The sequence below is a fragment of the Gymnoscopelus braueri genome, assembly GCF_963280865.1.
Source record: "Gymnoscopelus braueri genome assembly, chromosome: 7".
NCBI classification, from domain to species: domain Eukaryota; kingdom Metazoa; phylum Chordata; class Actinopteri; order Myctophiformes; family Myctophidae; genus Gymnoscopelus; species Gymnoscopelus braueri.
Genome location: NC_137608.1, coordinates 43,324,093 through 43,351,367, shown reverse-complemented (window position 1 = coordinate 43,351,367; position 27,275 = coordinate 43,324,093). Strand labels below are relative to the sequence as shown.

Sequence of the window (27,275 nt, the reverse complement as noted above, 5' to 3'; positions counted from 1 at the left end):
AACACAGCCTTTATTAACACATTTTGACTTGAGATTTGTTTTTGCACAGATTATGGGGCAGAAAATATTTGCTCTATAAAAACATAAATAAATGAATAAAAAAGTAAACGGAACAGTTATAAAAAATTTTGACAATAAGGAAAGACTAAACATTTTAATTTACAGAAAACTTAATTCATATAATATATTTCCTCTCCTGGCGACCTCCACTTTGAAAAACACTGGTCTAGGCTATAATGGGTTCAGTCTATAAACAAATTACTTAAAATTTCAATCTCTGACTTGATTTATTCAATTCATGTGTACAAAGAAGGCTGTTTAGTTACCCAAACTAAATTCACAAAAATAAAGACATTATAGTATATATCGTAATAATTAATAATTTAGCATTAGCTCATTATCATCATTAAGGTCTTTTCACACGGGGAGCGAATGAAGCGCCTAGTAATTCATTTTCAATGAGAGACGAGCGGGCCGGTAGAGAGGCGTGGGCAATCTGCCAGGTGAAGGGACAAGTTCGTCTCATGCACACACTCGCCGCCCGGCTGCTGAGTTGAAATGTGTTGAACTTTATTTTACACAATGTGTGAAAACGTATCTATGGCATTCCCATGAGGCGTGCACTGCGACCCCATGGATCCAGGCGAGAGCACAGGCGCGGTGTCGTTCCCCGCAGGGTTCGGTTTGCTGGGAGGGATTGACTGCTTTTGACATCATTGATTTGACATTGTTCATTTTTATGGCTGGTGGGGGATTATGTTTAATCCCTGCTTCTGGTCAAACTGAATTAAATACATGCATTTTCCATTGGTGAAATGTCGGACTGTTTGATAAGATCACAATTTAACAAATCAAAATGTTATCTTTTATTTGTTGTACGAAGAATTACTGTACATAGCGTGTTTGTGGTTAAGAAAATGTAACCCTCTCGGTTTTTGTTTTCAAATCGAACCCTGGCTCCCCGTGTGAAAAAGGCCTTTATAGTTCTGTGGATGGTTTTCTTGGCATCTCATCCTCCGCGTTGGTTGGAACACTAAAGGCTACATAAGGACACCACTTGGTGTTGAGGCACACCAGACTCTTCAGTGTGGCTGAGTTGACTATATCAAAGCCCGTCTTTCCTCCAAAGGTGCTGGGCTTCCAGTATTCCGGGGAGCAGATGGGGTTTCCTAAAAGGCCCTTCAGGGAGAAAGGAGCACCCATCTCCACTATGCTCTCTCCAAAAATGGCGCCGGGACGCGTTTTCTCCAGCATGAGGCCCACGTAGAACTCAAGGGCATCTATGTCTCCGTAGAGTTCCTCCAACTCCTTGGCGATCTTCTTCTCTCCTGTTTGGAAAAGGCCACGACTTCAGTATTAAATCATGAAGACAAAGTGAAATGGTAATCAGAGTCTCCGTTCCTACTTAAGACAAAAGGACAAAGAGAAGCATCGTGAGCTTGTAGGTCTACTCCTTCTATTTGGTGGAGAGAGAAAAAGAGGGGGCCCAGTATATACCCCCTGGGGGTTTAAGTGGTTAAAATGAAACCAAACAACTAGTTTGATTGTGATGAAACACATTCAGCCAGCTCAACTAGCAACATGTGATCATTCTGCCTAATATTGCTTTGAGCAAGAGGGTCATGCACAAACATAACAGCACTTAGTAATAAATAGCAATCCCTTTACACATTTTGTATGTCGCAGCGAGAGTCAGCTGATACTGAAGTAGTTTACGATTGATTGCACCGTCACACGTGAGGGACGGGAGAGTTATTTGGTACCACTGAACAGGAAATTGAAATATGTCCTCATTCTTGCCGGGCAGGCGGCGATGTCTTCTAAAGAATGGTATGTACAATAGGCCAATAAGGCTCACCTGTCAGGTCGGAGAAAGACGTGTATGGCTTGAGGTGGAACTTCTTCCTGTATTCGTTAAATGGCTGTAGACGCAGTGCTCTGGACTCTTCGATGGCACCTTCTGCCACGTGGGTCACCACGGGGTGGATGTTGTGACCGCCGCCAATCTGAGAGACACAGAACAACGAGCACATTTTATTCTGATGAAATATTATTTGACTTTCTTGCTTATCAACGCAGGAAGCGCTTATCAACACAGGAAGCGGGGATACCCCACCTACCTAGATAAGCCTGTGGATCATCTGAGCATGATAACACTCCGTAGAACTCTGTCTTTCAGCTTCGCATTTCTTCACTGTTAACAAGAATCACTGTTCAACTAACGACCAGCCCCTTCCGGTCCACCCTTCACAATAATAGTCTCCCCATTAGCTCCCAGTGCACCATATTTCACACTGGTCATAGTTAACTGGAAACAGTATTAACTCAACAAACTCACTGTCTTTCCAAAAATAAAAATGCATTGCAACAATTTCTAAAAACAGCTTGTGACCGTAGAACATAAATAATAAAGGAACAAGTCTTACAGCTTGTGACCAAAAGTAAGTATCCTTTGTTACAGTCAATGTCCTTTCAATGTCCATCACTTTCGCGATGCGACGCGTTGTGAGCTTGTAGATCTGCTATATATATATATATATAGAACTATTCTGCTATATATATTTATTTTTTGATTCTTGAAGAAAATGTGGAATATTCTTTACACATTTTAACACAAATCTTGCATGGGCGTCCATGGCATAAAATATTTTCAAATGGGTCTGCAGACAAATACATATTAACTTGTGGGTCCTTGACATGAAAATGTTTGTGAACCACTGGTTTAAACATCAGGAAACAAGCCCAAATAAGCAACACCACTTAAAGCCCACTCCACACCAATGATTCGCCATGCAACTCCTTGCAACATGCAACTCCTTGCAACCATTATCCCCAATGGCAGTTGCAAGGAGTTGCATTAGTGCGGTTGACCTTAAAACAGTTTTGGGTATTTGCCAATGCCCATACCCTAGTTGGGGTTGGCGAAAGGGCCTTTCTGTGTGGACTTTGCATGTTCTCCCCGTGTCTCCTAGGGTGGGTACCCTCACAAAAAACAGCCTCCCCCTGGTCAGCCGGGGCGCCTGATGGAGGGGAAAGGAACTGGTTGGAATAACGTGTTCCTTCCACGCGCTACGTCCTACCGGGGGAAACTCCCCCCTGTCAGGTGATAAGAAGCGGTCTGCTCACTCCTCATGCTTTGAAGGAAGCATGAGCTCAGTTCGGGGCTCTCCCCAGGCTGGCAGAGGGAGAGTAGCGCCCAGGATTACAGCTTAGGCAATTGGCACTGGGTGAAAAAATGGGTCACAAATATTGTGGGATAAGAACAAAACAACAATGTAAATGCCAACTTTTGCCAACAGACTGCCAGTCTGTTGTAGTCTGAAGTAGTCTGTTTGGTGGAGAGTCACCTTAAGGGGACTGGTTGGAGGGACTTGAGACCAGGGCAGAGAGATGGGCTGAGTGAGAGGATGCGAGAGACGCAGGCCAAGCCTACTAGACCGAGAGCACCGGCTTCGAATCAGGTGCCGAGAGATGCTGTTGCTTGTTGCTCTTCTGAAGATATGCATTCACCTTCCGAATGGACAATATATGATTTTCCTTAACAACGCACACACGCACACACACACCTCATCCCTAACAGTAGCCGTATTTGAGCCATGCAGTACCTTGACAACACCACTAGTCACACCACATACTCTAACTGTAGATGGGATCAAGACAACCTACAGTACCTTTCCAGCGTGCTGTCGAGAGAAGCTGTCCACCAGCTTCTCCACCCCATAGTGTGTGAGGACAGAGGTGTTGAAGAGGAACTGGGAGTAGGGGATGTCCGTGCCGTCTATGTGGAAGTGGTCGGGCATGAGCGGATGCCAGTGGTACAACTGGTTGAACTCCACGGCGATGCGGTTGCGGTACTGGAACTGGGACTTGAAGAGCAGGGTGGGGTCAAACTTTAGGTCCAGCATGTAGCCGCTCAGGTGTTGTACGTAGTCCTCGATCACGATGCGGATGGTCTCCCCTACGCAGGCGGAACAAACAGCGGGGGGACATTTTGTTGTTGTTGTTAAATTGTGATATTATCAGTGGTGGAAAAAGTACTCAAATGTTTTACTTAGTAAAAGTATCAATACTGCATTGTAGAAATGCTCTGTTACAAATAAAAGTCTGGAATAAAAAAATTACTTAAGTAAAAGTACAAAAGTATTGTATCAAAATATACTTAAATAGCAGATCTACAAGCTCACAACGAGTCGCATTGTGAGCTTGTAGATCGGCTGTTTACAAATAGCCTATGTATAAGATATGGCTAAAGTGGTTAATGTATGTTTTTTATAATATAATAACTTATATCTGCAAAGCAGCTAGTAACTCAAGTTTTCAAATAATTGTAGTAGAGTAAAAGTACAATATTTGCCTCTGAGATGTAGTGGAGTAGAAGTAAAAGTATTGCAAATTGGAAATTCAATTTGGAAATTAGTAACTCAAAATTGTACGTAAGTACATGTACTTAGTAGCTTTCCACCACGGATATTATCAAACATAAATATCAAACACATCAGACTATATCAGTCTACATTAACCAAAAGAAAATGTATGTATTTAATTCAGTCTGACCAGAAGGCAGGGATAAATCGGTGATAAAAATGTATTAGGAGATTGGGGATATCAAAAACATGGATTCATGGATTCCCCCATCCGCCCCAGCAAATTGAACCCTAAACATAGGAACAACAGTGTTTGGCCTGCATGTATTCGATGCCAGCGACACTAACATAACCCTGGCAGTTCAAACTACGGACTAAACGGTAAAATGCTCAGTGTCACGGTCATTTAAAGCTGTAATCTGTAACTTTCATATCCTACCCAAGTTTCGAACCTGGGTCCCAAAATGTGTTGAGCTACAACTTAGGGCACGTTTGGGATGGCAAGTTATTTCCATTTGAGTTTCATGCAAATACCTCTTGCATGATGCATTAACACTGAGGATTTTTCTGTAAAGCCTCATTCACAATCATACCTTGTCACACGACGGTGTAGCCCGCCAAGAATAGTTCATTTTCAAGTGTATTTGTGACGCTTGAAAATTGTGCTTCAATCTAACTTTTAACGTTAAAATGAAGTGAGTCAGAGACTTTTTCCGCATCAATTCAGCTGCCATCTAATCGCATTTAAGTGATAATATTCCATCATCATCGCCCGAGTTACACAGCCTGGATTCTCCTCTGACGTCTGTGTGGTTCATTTATTTACACAGCTTGCTTCCCCCAGATGATCTCCACTGTGTAAACTGTGTCAGGGAATATTTCCCCCCGAACGTAAACTTAAAAAGAACTACGTCGGCCAGCCAGCCCCTCATCCCTCACCGATGATGACGAGTCTGGCGGTCTGAAAGAGCTGCTCGTCTGCCCAGGTGGGGTGCTCCCCCTTCAGGATGTCACACACTCTGTTGTGCTCCCTGAGCCACAGGGTGGCGAACATGGTGAGGCCCGGCAGCAGGCCAAACACCTCCTGACCGATGGCCATGCGTTGGGCGGCGGGCAGGCCGGCGGGGTAACTCATGTTCACGGGGGCCTCCGAGACGGTCGGGGGGTAAACCTCGCCGTCGATCACCTACATGAACGGAACAAGAAACGTTGACTTTATATGTAACATATGTATGTATGTACAGTATGTATGACTATATGTAACAGTACGAGTCAGCGTTTCCCATAGATCCTGTGTTATTTAACCCATTAAAACCGGGAACGCATCAGTGTAACCACTTAAACCATTATTTTATACTTTGGCTATTCAAAAATAGCAGATATGCAAGCTCATAGCGCGGCACAAAGTGCCACGCTTATATATATATTTTGAGATATTTTGAATTATACACATAATTTTGTAAAAACATTTCTTACATTTGTAGAATCCCCAGAAGCAACGATTTGAGTTACAAATGTTTGCTTTAAAACAATATATATTCAAAGATTTGCAAAAAAATTCATGATTTTTCAAAAAATAGCAGATCTACAAGCTCAAGCAGACTCAAGCACATAGCGCGGCACCGCTTGAGTGAGCTATGTGTGAGCTTGTATATCTGCTATTTTTGAATAGCCAAAGTATAAGATAATGGTTAAAGTGGCTTAAAAAAATTACAGATGATTTCCCGGTCTTAATGAGGTAAACTTTGTTTTCTTTTTTTCCCCGTTGACCTTTTTATTAAAAACCACAGAGTCGTGCGAGAATCCACGCTTGTGAGGGGTTTTTGTGACTCACATATAAGCAGCGCAGGAGTTGTGAAATTCAAAGTGATTCTTGGATGTATTTGTGAATTGCTGTCAAGCAGAGATGCTTTCAGATAGAAAGAAAGTCATATGTCCACACGGCAACAGCGGTGGAAAGTAACTAAGTACATTTACTTAAGTATTCTACTTTTTTGAGGTACTTTTACTTTATTTGAGTATGTCTTATTTTTCTATACAATTCTACTCCATTACATCTCTGAGGCATATATTGTAGTTTTTACTCCGCTGCAATTATTAATTTTTTTTAGCTACAAGCCCTATTTTATACTTATCTGTAAGCTCACAACATTTCGCGATGCGACACGCAGACGCAGTGAGTTTGTAGATATTCTATTTGTTACATTTTTATTACCGGCCTGTTACTTGTAACAGAAAAAAACAGTCATATTTTGTGGCATTTTTGTTTTAAAGTATACTTTTACTTTAACCCATTGAGACCTGGAACGCATATGTGTCACTTTAGATTTCTTTGGCTATTCAAAAATAGCAGATATACAAGCTCATAGCGCAGCACCGAGTGCCGCGCTATGAGCTTGTAGATCTGCTATTTTTGAGAAATCTTGAAAAAGAAATAAGGATTTGGAAACATTTTTAAGAATCGGCTCAGGTCTTAAAGGGTTAAAAAAAAAAGCACTGCATAGCACCAATCTCAGAATCTTATCACAGCTTGAAGCAGGTCATAAAGGGAAGGCCCCATATATATATACAGTCCGCTTCTTATGCCAGCTGTGGTGGATCATCATCCACACCGCCATCTGAATCTCAGATAGCCTTCTCACAACTCAATCTGAGCAAAGAAGTTTAAGATTAGACGACTTGCGGGAATCGCCCCCAAAAGTTGCACAAGGCGCTTCTGAATGTAATAAAACTCACTGTTTAAAAAGATTTATTTAAAATCACGAGTCAGTTGTGGGGAAAAAAAGGCCTGTACAGACAAAAAAAGATGTCTGTGAAGAATTGAAAGTTTCCCCATTTTAGACATTGCATTGCGTTGCAGTTTATAATGGAAGTGAATGTCTGTGATTTCATAGTCAGTCTAATGGTAGTAAATTGTACGTTACAGCTTGCATCAGTGACTGACTGACTGACTGATTCTTTATTAATCCTTCATTCGTCTATTTGTTCGTTTTGTGCCCTACAGCCATCAGGACACTAAAAACACACAAGCAATACAGCAATACATGGCACTTGAGTAACACATCAGCTACAACAAAACAAAGTACACATCCCTTATAGGCCGTTGGTACTGGCCTGATAATCTACAGTACCTGATATTTAAGCTTTCCATCCTTATGAAGCCTGAGGTTGAGCTGTCGGACAAGATTATCTCCATAGACGTGTCCAGCGTCCACCTGGGTCAGTCAGAGAAGCAGACACTTGCTTAAAACTAATAATGAATCAGTTAGTTACACACATCAATAATTGTAATTATAAAAGTACCAGAACAAGTACTGACATCTAAAGCATGAGGCTGGTTATGTTTAGGCCTAAAGCCAGATTTCTTTATACTTGATTGCGCATCATGTCTTGCGCCCCAAAATAGCCGCTCATAATTTGTCTTGAGCTTATAGAGGGGCTATTTTCTGTGTTAACCACTGACGGGCAACTATGTATAATTCGGGCGTTAATTTTGATCAGATACTGTATACAGAGGTTGTCTAATTGAATTGAAGTGAATTATCCATCTCACCCCATGTCCCAGAGCCTTGGTAAAGCCTAGTCCCATTCGATTGTGGGTCTTGAAGAACTGGTGGGTGAAATGCTGGGCAAAGAAGGCAAACATCAAGTTGGTCCCCTGTGGATCTGGCTTAAACTCTGTCCTTCGTAAAAAACGTTCAACCAGGTGCTTGGAGTCTGGGAGAGTGGTTTTCCCTGAGGAACAAAAAAAAAAGGTTATACAGTGGTCTACTTGGTAGTATTGTGAACCCATAAATGTTGAGTAGCACAAAGTTTTATGTTAGAAATGTACAGTATGGGTCCCCAGCATTTAGAAACTGCTGTATGTTAACTTGCATATGTTGGGCAATTTGCATAATTAGTATAATTAGCATAATCAATCACCTATATGGACAATATTGAAGTGGTTTTAAGGGTTGGGGATGCTGAATCCATTTCTGACATTTTCAGCATTGTAAATGGTTTCAGACAGAAGATGACATAACCCCCGGTGGTTTTAGAGGATTGGATAGAGAACTTATGTATTTCAAATAACGTCAACTCAGTTATAAATTGTAGTAAAGTAACACACCCAGTCAGATTCTTACATTGTCACTTAGTAACACAGTAAGACAGATTGTCACTAACAAACTAAGTCAACCACATCCCATGAAGGGAGGAAACGTCACACACGTTCTATCACACCACGTCCCATGTTGTTCATATCTGTTTTACCAGTGTTGAGTCACCCGACAATGACTTGTGTCCGCCATTGGTACAATTTATATATACACACACCCCCCCCCTAACTGCTCCCGGTGCCCAATGAGCAGGTTGGTACCAGGTATGGTTTCCTCTGCCATCGGTGTGTGTGAATGGGTGACCGTGAAATACATTGTAAAGCGCTTTGGAGAAAGGCGCTGTATACATACGGTACCATTTACAATACATGAATGTACAAGTGCAGTTGTGAGTGTATTTGCGAACGCAGCGCAAGGCCGCGCAAGTGGAGCTTACTATGAAACCGTGCTTGGGTTGTGTCTCTCTCTGTCTGTCTCTCTGTGTCTCTGTGTCTCTGTGTGCACTGCCTGTGTGCAGCTCCTCTGAGATAAGTAAATGTCCAATTTAGACGTACCATACATCAAATGAAAGGTCTTTGAAAACTGAACACACCTGTCAAGGTTGCGTTTAAGCCCGCCCCTTCCCCCGGAAGCCACGCCCCGGAGAAGGCTCCTAAAAACTCCCCATTGAAACCCCATGTTAAATGAAAAGTGCCCGAATCGCTCCGAAACTTTTTCTACCCCCCCTAAGTGGGGGTCTACGAACAAATACTTCGGCCTCGGATTTTGGCTCCGCCCCCCGGAAGTGGGTGAAACAGGCACTTCAAACACTTTGTTGAATTGTTCAAAAACATTAAAAGTGTTTTTTTTGTCAATTTGTATTTTTCTAAGATGCTCCTTTTAACGCAGATTTTTATTGTATTTTTTTTAATTTTTTTTATTGGTTACTTTTTTTGCGTTCGCTTCCCGCGTTCGCGCGTCTTACTTGTGTATGTAGATGCATGTAAACTTTCTGCTGACACCACAGAGGTGCTGGTGGTTTACATTCAAGGAAGTCAGGAACATGACACTTACTCTCTCACACACACACACACACACACACACACACACACACACACACACACACACACACACACACACACACACACACACACACACACACACACACACCTCAAAAGAGAAGTATGATGGTGTGTGGAAAATAAGCTAACCCAACAAGAACCTCAAACCTACATCCTTAACGGTTGATCAGCCAACCTTCCAGCCAGTTCACACACACACACACACACACACACACACACACACACACACACACACACACACACACACACACACACACACACACACACACACACACACACAGACACAGACACAGACACACACACACACACTCTGACACCACACACACACCAAAAGAGAAGTGTGATGGTGTGTAGAAAACAAGGTAACCCAACAAGAAGCTCAAACCAACACCCATCACTAACCAATCAGCCAAACATCCAGCTTGTTAACCAGAGAAGCAGCCAATCAGTCAGGCAGTTAGTCAGTCACCCAACCCAACAACCAGCTATTTAACCAGACAGCCAATCACCTCAATCATACAGTTATTTAACCAGATAGTTTGTCTTTTGAGTTTACTCAAACAAACTCCTACCATGATATTTTAACAAATTCAACGACCCCAGGAGATGCTTTAGAAGTAGGCTAGATAGATATTTCACCAATGACATTGAGCTTTCTTGATTCTGAAAAGCACATCCATGTATTACACATAAATAACCTAAAATCAACTCAAACATCACAAAAATGGTCCCACAGGAGTTGAAATATGTTCATATAGATGAGTATTCTAATTAATGTGAATTATACATATTTTGCAAATATTACATATGCCAACATACACAACAAGTTAGCAGCAGTTTCTAAATGCTGGGGCCACATACTGTACATTTCTAAAATAAAACTTTTGGGTACTCAACATTTCACTCTCAAGAGTTAAATTAACACTATTTTACAGTAGACTATTAGCTACATGTGTCAGGATATTCCGGTTTCATGTGCTTAAGTGGTGTGTTACAGGCTAAACCTTCCCACGCAGACTAGCACCTTTAGTTCCCATGGGTGTAGGGCAGTCCTCTGGCACAGGGGGAAGGATCCGGGTGTAGTACGTCACGTTGGCGTACGACTCCCAGCTGAGGTAGCCATATTTGGAGTTGTACGTCGGGGGGCTTGGAATGAGGTTGGATCTGACTTTGGGAAGAAGAAGACAACGTCAAATCAATTCATGTATTGATTATACAGTACCGGCATCCCGGGCAAATAAATATGCCATCAATAGTTTGTGCGAGTAGCTTACACTGGGTTAAATTAATACAGTAGCTTCAGTACTGCACACATGCACACCACGTGTGTGTGTGTGTGTGTGTGTGTGTGTGTGTGTGTGTGTGTGTGTGTGTGTGTGTGTGTGTGTGTGTGTGTGTGTGTGTGTGTGTGTGTGTGTGTGTGTGTGTGTGTGTGTGTGTGTGTGTGTGTGTGTGTGTGTGTGTGTGTGTGTGTGTGTGTGTGTGTGTGTGTGTGTGTGTGTGTGTGTGTTAAAGCAGCACTATGTAGTTTCCTGCGCAAGTGCTGACATTTATACCATTGATCTAATAGAGCCTGCCCGCTTGCTCAGGGGATAGATTGAATCTTGACCATCAAACCACCACAGAATTTGTGTCAGATCCTGTGTTTAGGTGAGACATGACCTTTGACGCGATCTAAATGTCTCAGTGGAAGGGCAGGGAGACAAAATACAACCACCCCAATTGTATAAGTTATATTGTATCAACATACTCTACCATTCAGATTGGACAAAATTACATTTTATCAATTAAAAAAAAGTCACATAGTGCTGCTTTTCATCATAAAATGGATGTGCATTTTACAGTGTTAGTAACATACATACAGTATAATGTAACATTTGTCTTCTGCAGCAGCTATTCTGCTTTCCAACATGTTGCATTTGGATTGGAATTGTAAGTTAAAGTTCCAATTCAGAACTTGTTCTAATGAATGCAATTACCTCTCTTAAAACTTAAAAATTGCAGCTTTAAACTGCTTCTTTATGCCACTATGATGATGACCATTACATGTGTTAGTTTGCATCTGAACACAGAGGTTATGGAACTTACCACATATACAATCAGCCGGACCTCTTTATGTTTGAATTTCAAACATGTAAAGAATGTAACAAAGCACACACATCCGACAGATAAAAATCCCATGTGCTGGATAGAAGAATACAGTAAAATATAAAGACCACCTTGGTGGTAATCTATTACAGTTAAGTCACTATGGGAGCATGATCCATTGAGCAGAGTGCAGAGTGCAGACTCAGTTTTTCTATTTTGTAACGTTGAAATTTAACAAATCATTTCCAATGAGGCAGAGTAATAAAACATGTCCTTTGGGGGGGAAATGTCTCCGGTGCTCAAGGAGGGAATGTAATCTTCTGTGGAATGTAGGTGAGCTCCGCTGCCAGAGAAGTGAGCTGAGGACACCCAGTCAACTAACAAATGTTTGCTATATCTCACAGACGATAAGAGTTGACAGGAAGAACTTTGAGTGTGAGTTATATCAGGGTTATTCGTGAAACTAAATAGTGTGTTAGCTCAGCCTATTCTGTTCAGCAGCCAAAGAGAGGCTTCCACATAATTTTTATCCGCAGTACCTTCCAGTACCGGGAACGTGTATATACTTTGAGCAGGTGTGGCCTGCGTAAGAGATAAGCGTGTTGCTGTGTTCGTACCATGCTCGACTCCTGAGAGACCTGCACTTCCCCCTGTTCACCTCCCTTCCTCCACAAAAGCACTTTCAAGAGACCCCTAGCGACCCTAGGGATCAAACCCTCCATATATCCGAGCTCCTTGGTGGAAGTCTATCCAGCTCAAATCTATGAGTGAGCTGGTATAGATGACCAGCAGGAGCATCCAGCATGGAGCCATGGGAGAGACTGAGTAAATATGAGCAGGATGTCTGGATAGGGGAGGCCGCTCCACCCTCTACCAGTTGGCACGCAGAGAGACATGCACGAGGGAGTGGATTGTGCAGGCATGGCCGTCGCTGTCGGGTGGAAACCTTCTATGTCCAAAGCGGTTAATTTTCATGACACTGTATGAAAAAAAAAAACCTGTTCCAGTGTATCTAATGGAGTAATGAGATGTAATACTAATACTTTTCATTGGTAAACATAATGCACTTTCAACCTGGTGTACCTATTTTCGGCATGTAATTAATTCAAAATATTTGGAAAAATAGCTATAATAGCAGATCGACAAGTTTGAAGATAAGCAATTTTAGCTATTTTTTATAACATTTTGAAAGTATAACATAGTGCTTATGTGGTTAAATATTTGTAAAACCCACAGAGAGATATAAAGTGTGACCAATAGTATGCATTTATAGTATTGATTTACTGTAAAACAAAAACTAAATATGGAGATTTCCATCCGGTTTCCATCCGACAGTGATGATGGAATATCTATTTGGATATCTAACTACTGTAGATCAGAAGCAAGTTGGGGTGTGCAGTCAGTTGGCACACAGACTTGTGAGCCATGAAGACACGAGTTTGAATCCGACTCCCAGTCTTGTCTTGCATGTCTCTTCTCTCTCTCTCTCTCTCTGCCCTTAGTTTCCTGTCTCTGCACACTATTCACCTGTTTCCTAGGCTGTGTGTTTTCCACTTCCTGTTGGATTTCATTGGATATCATTAGTCATCTGACCAGTTTCATTGGATTTCATTGGATCAAATCGACAGGAAGTGGAACACACACAGGAAGTGAAAAGCCTAGGAAACAGGTGAATAGAGACACACGGCCGGAAGCGGAAGGCCTACAAATTCACGCCCACTTTTGAGACAGCGCCGCTACTCGAGGTCCGTTAGAACGATGAACTGCAGCTGCCAATGCAATCTCTATGAGAGGCATTGTAAAATACCGTAATTTCACTGGTTAACTACTGAGGCTGTAGCGATTTTTTTGTGTGTTCTAATAAACTGTCCCATTTGTTTAATTTATCCTTTTTAATGTCCCATATCTGTCATTTCTTTTGGTCATTATCTCTGGAACAGAAGGTCCAATCTGCTCGGTTCAAAGCTTGTTGGATGCGTGACTTTTCGGGTTGTTTGGGGTTTCTAGGGGAGACGAGATCTTAATGGGCGCCTGTCCTTCCTCTACAGTGGGTACGCCACTGGTCGGCGCTCGGCGCTCGTAAAGACAGTGATGTCACTGAAATGCGACAACTTGTCTGTCTGCCGTCTACCCTCTGCTGTGTTAACATTATGGGTAACTCGTTAAAGTGGCAAATTAAATGTGAAACACATCAACTATTAAGAAAACAAGAATATATGACTCTCCATACATTTGGAAACATATTTTTATTTAAATCAATATCATCTCCAGTTAATGTAGGAATATTTTAAAAGTAGGCTAACTCTCATATCCTCTCATAGGGAATGCATTGGCAGCTGCAGTTCATAGTTCTCACACGGACCTCGAGTAGCGGCGCTGTCTCAAAAGTGGGCGTGCAATTTGTAGTTCCCGTGTTGGTCTATCCTATCTAAGAAATAAAGCATAAAATTACTGAAAGAATAACTTAAAATAACTAAATAACTATAACTAATAACTAAAATTTACAATAATTAGAAGCAATCTCTTTTCAAACATAGGCCAAGAAAGAGTGAAAAATATTATTTCAGAACAGAGAGCAGATACAGAAGCAAAGTTAAGCAGAATCCCATATCAATTAAGCATGATCACAGATCTTTTTGTGTGCATGGCGGACTGCCATGCATATGCACCCAGATTACTAACAATTCTAGAATACTCTAGCCTGCTTTGTATTTGTATTCAATCTCACATCACCACACACCAACACTCCCAGGCCCCATGTGGTTACTGGTGTCAAACTAAAAGCATACATGGGCATACCAAAGAATTTTTTTTTTGGTATGACTTTAAGACTTTAATTAACACTCCACATTTAGCTGTGCAGTGCTGATATACAAGACCGGTAGATGAGCTGTATGTACATACCTGCAGCCCCTTGGTGATCTTTTCAATCACCTTACCCAGCCTGACTATTCTCCTCCCTGGTTACTCCGTGCTGGAATAATATTTTCAGGACGATACACTTCCTACAACTTCCGGATTGAATTAAATCCTCGTCAAGAGAGTTTGTAAGGCCCTCTCGTATACATTCCTCAACAAAACAATGGCACCTCGCCATTCAACAGAATAGAAATAGCAGCTTTTAAAGTCAGTAATGTTGTTTTTGCCTTTTGCATACAGTATCTCTTTGCTCTAACTGTCCATGGGGCATCTTAATGGCAGGAAATAAACTGATTAAATAGAAATGCAATTTGGCAATCTAGGATAAACACGCAAACATTTAAATGACCAACGGAACAGCTGCTGCAGATGTTATTGTGACTATAAAAATTCTATTAGTCTGTGTGTGCGTGTGCATGTGTGTGTGTGTGTGTGTGTGTGTGTGTGTGTGTGTGTGTGTGTGTGTGTGTGTGTGTGTGTGTGTGTGTGTGTTGTACATCTGCAGGAGCGAGCCCTCCGTGAACTCCCTCTTCCTTTTTTCTGTTGAGAACAACCCGTGCCTCTCACATAACATTAACATTACCTCACTGTGTCTGTCCGACCCACGCTCAGCAATATCTCTGTCACGACCATAGTTCACAACCTGCAATGTCTGTTCCATTGAGGCAGCACTGAAGTGACAAGAAATCCCTGCCAATGCGGCCTATCCAAATATTTACATGTCGTGAACATAACAGAAGGGAACTGAGGCTAATGGCAGAAAGACGTTAGTTGTAAGCAAGCTGATTTATCTGTTGTTGCCGGAGTCCACTATTGAAGTCATTCTCAAGCTTTTTCATTTCAAGGTCCCCCAGTTAGATATGAATTAGATTATTTTAAATATCTGGGACCCCAGACTAAACTTTAAAATCCTCAGTAACTTTGAGAGATTGGAACCAAATCCATGCGTACACTCTCCGAGTTACAAACTATCAATCATTTAGCTGAGGACCCCCTGGAAATCCTTCAAGGACCCCTTCACTGTACTAGTGGAGGACAACTTTCTCATAATATGCTCTATAATTTGCTTAGTCTATAAATCGATTAATCTGTCTGTTTGGTCTTAGTTGAGCAAGATTTTATTAATTTTTTTGTCATTTTTTATGCTTTTTTCAATGCACATCTGTTGTAAACTCTAGACAGATATAATCCTGCCATTCTATCATTTTCAACACTGAGTAGCCATTGTGAAATCAACATTAGAATGTTCAATTCAAGGCTTGTCTCTGCCTTGTATGCATCATCATAATTTTACAGATTTGTTGATTAAATCAACTAATCGATTCGTTGACAAATTACTGTGACAATTAGTCGACTAAGAACTTCTTTAGTAGAGGACAGCCCTAGGGATGTCCCCACATAGTTGAATTATTGATTAATCGGTAGCTTTGGTCTGAAGGGCCATCCACACCACACCAAGCACTATAACAATAACTATATTGTATATTGACTCTGCCATCCACTCGAGTTAGAACAATTATCGTGATGAGTCTCCACCGTAAGTCTTTTTCAAATCAGCCAGATGGTGGCGCTATAACAACCACTTGAACCGTCGGTCGTACAATCTATTTTTTTGCCTAGATTCCTTGGATCATGACGCAACTCCGCATATAGGCCCCGGCCATCGGTGCCGGTCTAGATTCTCTGCCATTTCACGTTTTCTTCAAAACACACTTTTGACACTACACAAATTCTGTCCAAACCTCACACAAATCGGTACATATTATCTCTGCAGTCATGTGATCAAGATGTATCGGTCAGATTTCACAGGTTCCATTCCAATTGGCTATGACTGCCTTCTAAACTGGGTACGGGTAGATTTTGTTCTGGATTTAGGAGTTTATGGTCCCACCCTGATGTAATGTTCACCTGTTTTCATCTTGAATATAACATAAATCCTTGACTTTGGGGATTTTATCCGGTGTGGACTGGCTGTGTTTGGGGACTGGGAGTTCATTCTTTATGTTACACTTTAGTGACCCCTAGGCTGGGTCGTACCAGTTGGATCTTCCATAAAGGCTTTAGAGTCATCTCCAATCTTGTTTTCATTGTACAACATAGGTTCATAGGTTCATAGGTTCGGAATTTGTAGTGCGCCCCCTCATCCAGTTATTACACTGGCCCGGGGCGCAGCGGCATTTGTGCTGCAGACCACTAACCTGTCAGAACTATTGCCATGAGCTTGTCTCGCAGGAAGCTGTTGTTGATGAGACTCCAGAGCCAGTGGAAATGTGTGAGGATGTAGTGGAGCGTATCTGGGCTGGGCTTCAGCAGGAGGTGAACCCTGGTCCAGAACTCGGCTACAGACACACAGTGTGAACAATTCAGCGTATGTTATTAAAAAGGAAAACTCTTGACATAACAAGCTTTAATGAACGGCTAGCGGGGGGGGGGGGGGGGCAACATTCAGGCAAAAATTACTGATCTACATGCTCACAACGCGTCATGAGCTTGTAGATCGGCTATTTTCAGCAAATAGATTTGGTGTAGAGGGAAAAAAGGATGGGGCCTAGTATAGACCCCGGGGAAACTCTGGTGGGTCAACTATAGCGTTTAAGTGGTTAAGATGTAAGACCCTGGATGTAGAAAGTTAAGACTCAAGAACAACGTTGTCGATGGCCAGGCGACAACCCCCTTATCTGCCCGTTGGCATGTATTTCCTTTTGTTTCTTTTTTGGGCAGTATTTAAAATGTGTCCCCTTATCTGTAGCTACCAAAAAGGCCTCCAGTTGCACTTTGGCCCAACGGATAAAGAGAAACAACTGGTAGTACTAAATTATAAACCTTGAGCTTCAAAATAAACCTTAATTTCAAGAGATGGTAAGGGACCAGTCGAAATTTACAGAAGGGGGTCCCTGGAGGAAAATAGGGGAGGGTCATGCCTTTATAATTTTAGTACAAGGGAGGGTCAGCTAATTTTACTTTGAATCCAAAGGAGGGTCATGCAATTTTGAATTGATAAAACAGTCCGTTTTTATATACCTTTTTAGTAGGCCTACAGCAGAACAGTGGTCAATGACCCCTCTCTATTTCAAATGATACAAAGGATTCAAATCCAGTAACACCTAACATATAAGAGACAGACAGATATACACACTACTATACAGAACGTCATACAATCAGCTTACAGGTTACTGGTATGAAGAGTGAAAACTATGTACAAGAGAAAAAAATCAGGGAGGGGGTGGGTTAAGACCTAGACAGGGGCCATTTTCGAATTGCACAAGTACAAGCAAGCACATGCGATTGATATGGGCACATTTCCTACTAATGATGACTCAACCAGGTAATCAGTTTCCCTTGAAATTCTAACTCCCATTTCTGTGGAAGTTCTTGACATCCGACTTCCAAGTAACTGACAACATTGATGCGTCATCATACATTAAAAAAAGCCTGTATTTACCTTGATGTACTAAAACCTCCCTTAAATACTTTGCGCTGTGTGCGCGTGTAAAACTGTCATCCTTGAGTTGAATTCCTTTCTGTTGTGGTGCACATTAACAGTATCCACCATCGATAAGATAAAATATAATACAAATCTTCACTTTCCTACATTACTAAATGCATGGTTAGGGACCACATGTAATACCTCCACGGACCACTAGTTGAAAACCCATGATGTAGGTAACAGTGTAGTCACTGTAGTTAATAATTGGGATTCAATTAGACTGCCCCAACGCTCCTGATTTCGTGTATAGAGGGGCGGGTGTATAGAGCCGGCGAGAGACTGCGCCTGATCCCATTGGTTCACCGATCTGTCCGTCAACCCCCGCCCCGTTAACGCAACATTACGAGCGACGCCCACTGCACTCTGGTTGGTTGGGAAGTGAAACACTTCCTCATACCGAGTACACCAACGGGCTGGGCCAGGCTTTTATTTTTTAGCAAAACTAAACAATAAAAGCCTGGAGATCGAGGCTAGGATTCAATGGGTTTCCCACATGTAAGTTTAGAACACTGTCCATTCTGCTACCACTACAGACACTACACTGTGCATTTAGCAAGACTGACTACAGTAATGTTCTAATCAATGTGGAAAGCAAAACATTGTACATTATCCGTTTTAAATGTCATGTTGTTGTATTTGATGGGGAGGGTTAGGGGTGTCAAGATAACACTAATTTCACGATACATACATGATGTTGGGCATATGATATCGATATGATACATTATTAATGTTCTTTTCTCATGTATCATCAACATTGGCCATCATCTTTAGTTTTAAAATAACAATTATAAAGCACTTTAAAAAAACAATTACAAAGTGCTTTGTACACACAAATAAATACATTTGTGCAAGCACCATACAGTAAGAACTCCTATAACTTTCACCGGCAAAAAAAAAAGAAGAAAATACAAATAATTAAAAAAATATTACGATACAGTATGACATCTTGACAATACCTATCGTCACATTGTAATACCACGATAGGCTATATCGTGGGACAATATATCGTGACACTCCTATAGGCGGGGAGGGTTATTCTTTTTTTTTTAATCACTTGGGGAGGGTCTTTTTTAAGTCAAAGGGAGGGTCATGGCATTTTAGATCAGGGCACATACATTTTCTCCAGGGGTACCCTTCTTTAAAAATCGACCTGTCCCTAACATAACATTCTGAAATATTCACCCTCAAAAGAGCAAACAATGCTGTTTGTAACACATTTGAAGTTCATAGCACAACAAAAGCATTATAACTTGAACAAGCTAAGGTGTAAGAGGAACCCCAAGACTAATACTTTATTTCCCTCTTACATCTCATACTTGGAAGATCCAGGGAAATGTGTCATAGCAGTCACGTGGGTGCTGACGTATTGCTTGTTTATATAAAATATACTCCAACTCCCATTTAACTGTGAGTAATGATTTGGTCACTTGGCTTTTGGAAAGGGCACGTGCAGTATTACTGTAAGTCTGTTTTTTTCCTTTTTTTTCTCCTTTTGCTTGGAGGCAGAGCTTCTCCAGCCTGCTTTTTGTTTGATATAAATGAACATATATGAATTTCCCACAAATAAGTGCATGGACCCATGCTTAGAGCCATTAAGATTTGAAGAGTTGCATCAATGAGGGGTCAGAAACACTACAGGTCACGTGGTTTATGTATAGTGTGTGCTTCATTGACACCCATTATGTGAATTTTATTTTTGGAACTGTACAGTAGTGTGTCAAACTATTGGTTGTCCGATGGCAAGTATTACGTCTGCATTCTTCTTATTCTTGTTTATATCGCTGAGAACACCAAAACAAATTCCAATCCAAATCAACTGTAAGCTGGCTTTGGCAAGAGATTATTGAATGTTGAATATTATATGAATATTCTTTGTTTACGTCAGTGGTTCTTAAAGGTCAAGGGACCCCCAAGGGTCCTTGAGGGGGTTCCAGGGGTTCCAGGGGTTCCAGGGGTTCCCTAGCTAATAGCTAGGAACAAAATGGACCCTTATAGATCTGTAACTCTGAGATATCCTGTACGTATACGTTTGGTTCCATATTTACACTCTCTGAGCTATGGGGGTCCGTGGTATAATGTAAACCAAACTGGGGGTCCTGGAAATTAATACGTTTGAAATACGTTTTAAATGATCTGCCATAGCTGTAAAATCATTGACCTGGTGGAGTGAACAAAGATGATGCAACACTTTCTCAATGGCTGTGCTCAACTGGACTGGTTAGAGTTTTTTTGGCTGAGTTATGTAAAAGGTCAGCTCCCTGGTAGCTGGCGAGGCTCATCTGTGTCAGACAGGACAAAGACTCATTGGGTTCAATGGCACTTTTCTCTCATCGTTAGACAAGACACAAAACATTTATACTGGAGGATGTTCCATTGGCCCAGGTCATACTGCAGCTGGATGAAATGACATAGGCATTCAACCACAAACTGATTATTGCTTCGTCACTGTGCATTCCCCCCCCCCCCCTCTTTCTCTCTCTCTCTCTTATTTTTTTCCTTTTTTATCATCTAGAACATGGTCCTTGTTTTAACCACATAAACTTGGCATGAAACTGTGCACTGATAGTCCCCGTAGGCAAAGGAGGAACCTCTGCCCAAAATGTTTCAAATCTCTATCATGTAACAGGCCAATGTGCTCTACAACACATCTACAACCTCACAACTGGTCACACCAGTCATGACATGTTTTACGGTAAAGGTTTATTTTTGAAGAGGGAAAAGGGAGGGGGGCTAGTAAAACACACAACAGTTAAATGGAAAGAAACATTATTTCGTTTAACTTACGGTCAGTGCAATTATCCCCATAGAAGCCAGTGCGGGTGCAGTCACATTCATAGCGGTCAGTGCCAAATCTCACACACACACCAGAGTTCTGGCATGGGTAGTGGCAGCAGGGGTTTGCTGGGAACAGAGGGAGAGGCAGTCTCGTTTCAAACCCAGTATACTATTGTCATACGATAGGTGGAGCTATAAAGTGTTTGATATTATGTGAGCTGGACCTCCTGGCTAACAGAACTATACCTTTTGTCCTTTTGCCATGTTAAATAAGAACACTGGGAAACACCATGGCAAGCTGAGAAATGTTTTTGAATGTGTGTGTAAGAAGAAAGCTTTTTGGGTAGAACTAGAAATACAGTAGAACAGTGGTTCCCAATATCTTTATCAGGGACCACTTGAAAATCTTGGAAGCGTACACGGTCCACCCATCTGGCCACTTAACACGGCAGCCAATCAGTGCATTCTCAGAGAATGTCAATCAATCGTGTTCCGGCTTGGATCAAAAGAACCAACATAGCATACTTTAAGTTCCTATTTATTGGTATCACAATGACTGATGATGATGCAATCTTCAAGTTTTTAAACAAAAAATACGATTACGTTTTTTTGACCACATTATAAGCTGGGATTCAAACATGGGTCTGCCGTGTGGGACACAAAATATCTGCCGCTGAGCCAAGACAGAATCCCCGCTTCAGGGGAGATATTGGGCCTGTGAGCTTCAGGCAGGACTACTTGTCAATCACTAGGTGTCCTACCTGACACCAGGGTCTCTACATTCCTCAAAGGAGACCATCTCCTACCACTGCAGATGTGCTAGACCAGTGGTTCTCAAAGTGAACCCCCAGGGGTCCTTGAAGGGGTTCCAGAGGTCCCCAAAATTAGATAATATAGCATCAAAATCTGTTCTAACAACTTTAGCCCTATATACATTGGCTAACCTATTTTAAAAAGTTGTTGATGTTCAAGCTCCGAAAGTGAATGTGGGTCCCTTGCACAAAATATTTCCGGAGGGGGTCTGCGGCCAAATAGCCTACATAATGTTTGAGAACCTGATTGTATTAACATACTCTACCTGCCATATAGATTGTTAAATGACATTTTATTCATTAAAATAAGTTTCGATTGCAGCTTTAAGAATGGCAAGTCAGTCGAAGCTTCATGTACAAAGGCCTTATTTTTAACTCTATGGTGAAGGCGGGTGCAGAATCAGATAACTCACCACTGAAGCCACTTTCACCAACAGAAGATGACACTTGTAGCAGCAGCAAGAGGGATACAAATACCCAAATGGACATGATGCAAAATTCTGGAGGAAACAACATTGGATTCATATTTTTCCATTTAAAACATACTTCAGAAAAGTACAAATACTAGGCCTAATTTCACAAATACAGTTCAGTTGGCTGATAATGAAGATACTTCAAGAGTACTCATGTTTTACTTAAGTAAAAGTATCAATACTGCAATGTAGAAATACAGAAAAAGTCCGGTAATCAAAATTGACTTGAGTAAAAGTACAAAAGTATTGGCATCAAAATATACTTAAAGTACCAAAACGTAAAAGTACCCATTATGCAGAATGTCCCATTTCACAAGTTTTCACAAGTTTTCAAAGACAACTTTTGAAAATAGCAGATCTACAAGCTCACAATGCATCGCATCATGGCGCATTGTGAGCTTGTAGATCTGCTATTTTCAAATGGCCAAAATGTATACAGAGCATAATAATCCAAATCTACAAAGTAACTAATAACTAAAGTTTTCAAATAATTTAGTGGAGAAAAAGTATAATATTTGCCTCTGAGATGTGGTGGAGTAGAAGTAAAAGTACTGACAATTAGAAATACTCCAGTAAAGTAACAATTCCTCCAAAGTGTACTTAAGTACAGACTAGTACTTGAGTAAATGTACTTAGTTACTTTACACCACTGCTAAACTGCAAGAGAACACTCAAGTCAAAAGACAACACAGAGCTAAGTCTTCACTCACCTGTCTTGATGTTCTCCAGCAGATCATATGTGGGTCGTGGTGAACTTAAAGCAGACAGGTAAGGTGAAGTCACTGTCATCGTCATAGATCAGAGATCAGTCTTAGATCTGTCATAGATCAGTCATCCCGGACGGATCGCTAGTCACTCGTTGCTCTCATGCAGTAAAAATGAAAAGCATGCAGGACCACTTGCAACATCAGGCCTCACTGACTGACTGTCAGAGATGCATTCTATTCTAATGGGCGGTTACACATTCGTCCTGCCTCCATGCAGTATAGGCTAGGATGCAGCCATGGTTCACATGACGCTCGTCTGTCACAAGCGTCATGGAACCACTTGTTCCTGGTTTGAGAATAATTTACATTTACAACCAGTACATCTACATAAACGTTTACATTTCAAATATAAAGTACTGACCCTACGGCGACAAATGTAACAAGTTAAAGCGCTAGGTTCTAACTACCTGTATTTTCCGTATTGTTCAATAAAAAGTATTTTAATCCGATTGACGGCTATTTTGTATTTGTATTTGTATTTTTGTGTTTAGTATCAGAGTGCAATACACCTCCCAACCAATAGGGTTGGTTGAAAGCAAAATTTCGGAAAAAAATGGCCACCAATCGGATGAAAATGCTTTTTATTGAACAATACGGAAGATACGTGTATTTAGACTTGGGCGCTTTAACTTTTTACATTTGTGGCCGTAGGGTAAGCACTTTATATTTGAAATTTGAACGTTTATGCAGATGTACCGGTTGTTAATGTGTGGTTCCATAACTTTTCTGTACTTGTACTTCTACTCCACTACATCTTAGAGGCAAATATTACTCCACCACAATGATTTGAAAACTTTAGTAGTATTATTATTATTATTACAAAACACACTAACCACTTCAGCAGCCATATATAGCCTATATTTCTACTTGTGAATAATGAGTAGGCTACCTACTTTTACTTTTACTTCAAGTACATTTCAAAATGTACACATTCTGTTACACATTCTGTTACACATTCTGTTACAAGTAAAAACTTGTAACAGAGTATTTCTGCATTGCATATTGATACTTTTACTTAAGTAAAACATTTGAGTACTTTTTCTAGTTCTACAAGATAAAAAATATAAATAATTAAATAATGAATAATAAATAAATATTTAACTTGCAGTTACAAATTAAAATCAATCATTTTGTAATTTGTGCAAAAAAAAGGGGGGAAAAGAAGAAAGAAAAAAAGAAGACAAACTCACAGGCCTGCATACAGAAACTTAGCAAAATAGTGATTTAGTGTCGCCTGCTGGCTGCAGTGAGAAACACAGGACCAGCGTCTCCAACAGAAACCACATGCAGAATTTGAAATGTAGTAAGTTAAGTTTATACCTTTGCCTCGCTGTAGAATATTGTAGTTCTTTCTCTCTCTCTCTCTCCTCTCTCTCTCTCTCTCTCTCTCTCTCTCTCTCTCTCTCTCTCCCTCTATCCCTCTCTCTCCCTCTCTCTCTCCCCCCCTCCCTCTCTCTCTCTCTCTCTCTCTCTCTCTCTCTCATCTCTCTCTCTCTCTCTCTCTCTGTCTCTTATTTTTTACTTTGTTATAAAATCTACAACATGTTGCTTGTTTTCTCTCAATTCAGTTCAATTCAAAGGGGCTTTATTGGCATTGAAAACATTATGTTTATTCTACATTGGCAAAATAAATACAAAAGTATTGGCATCAAAATACTAAGTATCCAAAAATAGAAGTAGCCTACTCATGTGTCACCTTTTTTTCAAAACCTTTCAAAGTAGCAGATCTGCAAGCTCAAAACAAGATGTGACGCACTGTGAGCTTGTAGATCGGCTATTTTCGAATAGAGAAAGTATAAAATAGGGCTTTATTGGTTAAAGTAGCCTACCACATGTTAAATCTCCAAGGTAACTGAGTAAATATACTTTAGCTAGTGGTGTTCTCTTGCACAAGAGACGCTGCAACTAGTTTGTCACTTTCTCGTCACTTTTTCCTCATTGGCTGGCCTTGGTAAAAGGCTCACAGGACTGGATCCTGGATCCAGGTTCACATACTGTTAAATATGGTTTTATTTAACGATAGAACGCAAAAGTACATTACTAAACACATGACATAATGTGTTTATTCAGAAGGCTATGCCGGCCATGTTCGATGAAGATGGTTATGGGCCTTTTTTTTTGCCGTCCAATTCGCTTTGTAATTTGCATATCCAGTCTAGAGCGGGCAAGGAAACAGCTGTTTGTGTATGTATGTATGTATGTATGTGTGTGTGAGTGGAACTGATCGGTTAAGGTAGGCAGGATCTAAACCCGGTCTGAATGGTTAACGGAATGCTCTGTTTAACTAAAACTGTGCGCATACTGCTACTTATCAGTGTGACGTTGTCTGATAAACACAGCTTACAGAGACCCCTACCCCATCTGATGACGTTGTCAGCGCTCTGTTTGATACAATAGCCTAGTTCAATTATTATATCATTAGAAACTCTGTGCTCAGGTCAGGATTATATATGACATACAAAATAATAGCTTAATAAGACTGACATGTCTCTGAAACAGTGTAGTTGACAATACTTTTCAAGGGGTGTAGCTTGCTGCAAGCTGGTAGATATGACTGTGTCATTTCTTGTTTTACCCTGCATCTGAACCCATTTGGATGTGCACACCAGTTCCACCCCCCCCCCCAACTATGTCTCTGTACCAATGAAGAGTGACCACTAAATGCTCTGTGCTCATCACCAGTGACCAAGCAAAGAGGAACCTTTTGATGTTGTTTGCCTCGAGGACAGCTGCAGGAAGCACAGAGGATTGTGTGATGCTTATCCGTGTTGACACATTTCCTCAAAGTTCAATACTTCAACAGACCCTCTTTAGAAATCACATAAGTCAGAAGCATTGATGCTTTCTTCACACACAAACACATACAATATTTCCCATTCTCTCGATGCACTCATGCTGATGTTGTGTCAAAATACAAAAACAATTTTTTATACTAATTATTTAAAAAGTATAAAAAGGTAAACTCAATATGTAAATGTCTGAAATAAAGTTTTCTGAGGAATACATGGAATATGAAATGATTAAAAAAAATAACTTTCATTACAAGGATATTACAACATTTCTAATCAACCAGGTAATTATGACCAATTTATGTATCTAAGGGTTAAGAAATGGAGACAGTACTGAAACCTTTGTGTGGACATCAGACAACTGAGACAAGAAGTGCATAAATAAATATTAATTTAACATGGGCGGCAACGGAAATTGTAGCATTTTGTAATACACTTGGATTTTTAGGACTTTTGATGTTATGACATATTTATGAAAATGGAACATTTGTTATTGCTTGTGTTGTTCTATCCAAGAGGTTTATGCCTGTTTAAGATTATTTTAAGTCTGTATTTGTCCAAAACTGAAAAGCAATAAATCTAATTAATGGGAAAAATAAAATAGAATATTTGAAATAGTTTCTGTTACGATGTGTGTGTCCCTGTATTATTATAATGAAGACATGCAGACATTTTGGTCCTACTTGTGAACATAGTGTGTGATTATGGATGTCGGCAGAATGAGCAGAGTGGGAATAATGTGTGTTGGTGAGTTCCCTTTTTTAGTTTGAGCCCCCCAGTTTCATTATTGATTTGTTTCCAGTCCACCCCCACAGTCAATAATATTTTTTGTTCAGGGATCCACCTCTGCATAGGCCTACTAAAATAGAGAAATGTGTAAGCAGAGCTGTGCAACATTGCAACAGGTTCTGGCATCACAAGGGTACAGGTGGCAGAAGGATGCTACATTCCCACACACAAAATCGCTGCCGTGGCAACAACCACAACTCCCAGAGGGCCTCAACACAGGTGTACTGTAGGTGTTTGAGGCAGAGCTGGGAGACTACAAGAGAGAGGGGACAAACAATGAAAGGTGGACAGAGAGCCATGGTGGTGGACAGTAACGGAGTAAATGTACTTGAGTACTTTACTTGAGTACAGATTCTGAGGTTCTGTACTTTACTTGAGAATTAGAATTTTTTGATACTTAGTACTCTTACTTGAGTACATTTCCAAGACAAATATTTTACTTTTACTCGAGTACATTTCTAGGAAGGCTGTAAAGTACTGAGTACTTTTAAGCCCACTCCACATCCGCACCAATGATTCGCCATGCAACTCCTTGCAACATGCAACTACTTGCAACCACTTGCAACCATTATCCCCAATGGCAGTTGCAAGGAGTTGCATTGGTGCGGTTGACCTTAAAAGGGTTTTGTTGCAAGGAGTTGCGACTAGTTGCATTGGTGCGGTTTTGCCTTTAGGTTGGCAATTATTTTTCTTCCCTAAAATACAATTGGCCTAACTTCTGCTCTCACACTAGCCGTGTTTCTGGCTTCCCCCTCCGCTCGCCTCTTTGTTACAGTACATCTTGTATAGGTGTATAGGAGTACAAGTATTTAGTTCTGGTTCCTCAGTCATTTTCTATGTTTTTATATGTG

The 27,275-nt window shown here is 40.9% G+C and overlaps 1 protein-coding gene across 1 annotated transcript; it reads right to left on the bottom strand.

Annotated features, from left to right (window-relative positions):
- Nucleotides 1-22,979, bottom strand: LOC308088033 (prostaglandin G/H synthase 1-like). Its single transcript, XM_080432370.1, has 11 exons — nucleotides 22,790-22,979; nucleotides 22,020-22,106; nucleotides 20,804-20,920; nucleotides 16,731-16,871; nucleotides 10,550-10,693; nucleotides 7,918-8,099; nucleotides 7,496-7,579; nucleotides 5,304-5,550; nucleotides 3,672-3,958; nucleotides 1,859-2,006; nucleotides 1-1,328 (listed from the first exon to the last, which is right to left on the bottom strand). Exons 1-11 carry the CDS (start codon nucleotides 22,872-22,874, stop codon nucleotides 979-981), a joined length of 1,872 nt encoding a protein of 623 aa, XP_080288496.1. The 5' UTR covers nucleotides 22,875-22,979; the 3' UTR covers nucleotides 1-978.
- Between the last annotated feature and the right edge of the window lie 4,296 nt (nucleotides 22,980-27,275).

Bases quoted from the DNA above. Each gene is read 5' to 3' on its own strand.
- LOC308088033 (XM_080432370.1), bottom strand. From the start codon at position 22,874: ATGACGATGACAGTGACTTCACCTTACCTGTCTGCTTTAAGTTCACCA. The intron at 20,921-22,019 runs GTGAGTTATCTG...CTCTGTTCCCAG, and splicing joins TGGTGAAAGTGGCTTCAGTG to CAAACCCCTGCTGCCACTAC. The intron at 5,551-7,495 runs GTACTGTAGATT...CCGTTCATGTAG, and splicing joins ATGGAAAGCTTAAATATCAG to GTGATCGACGGCGAGGTTTA.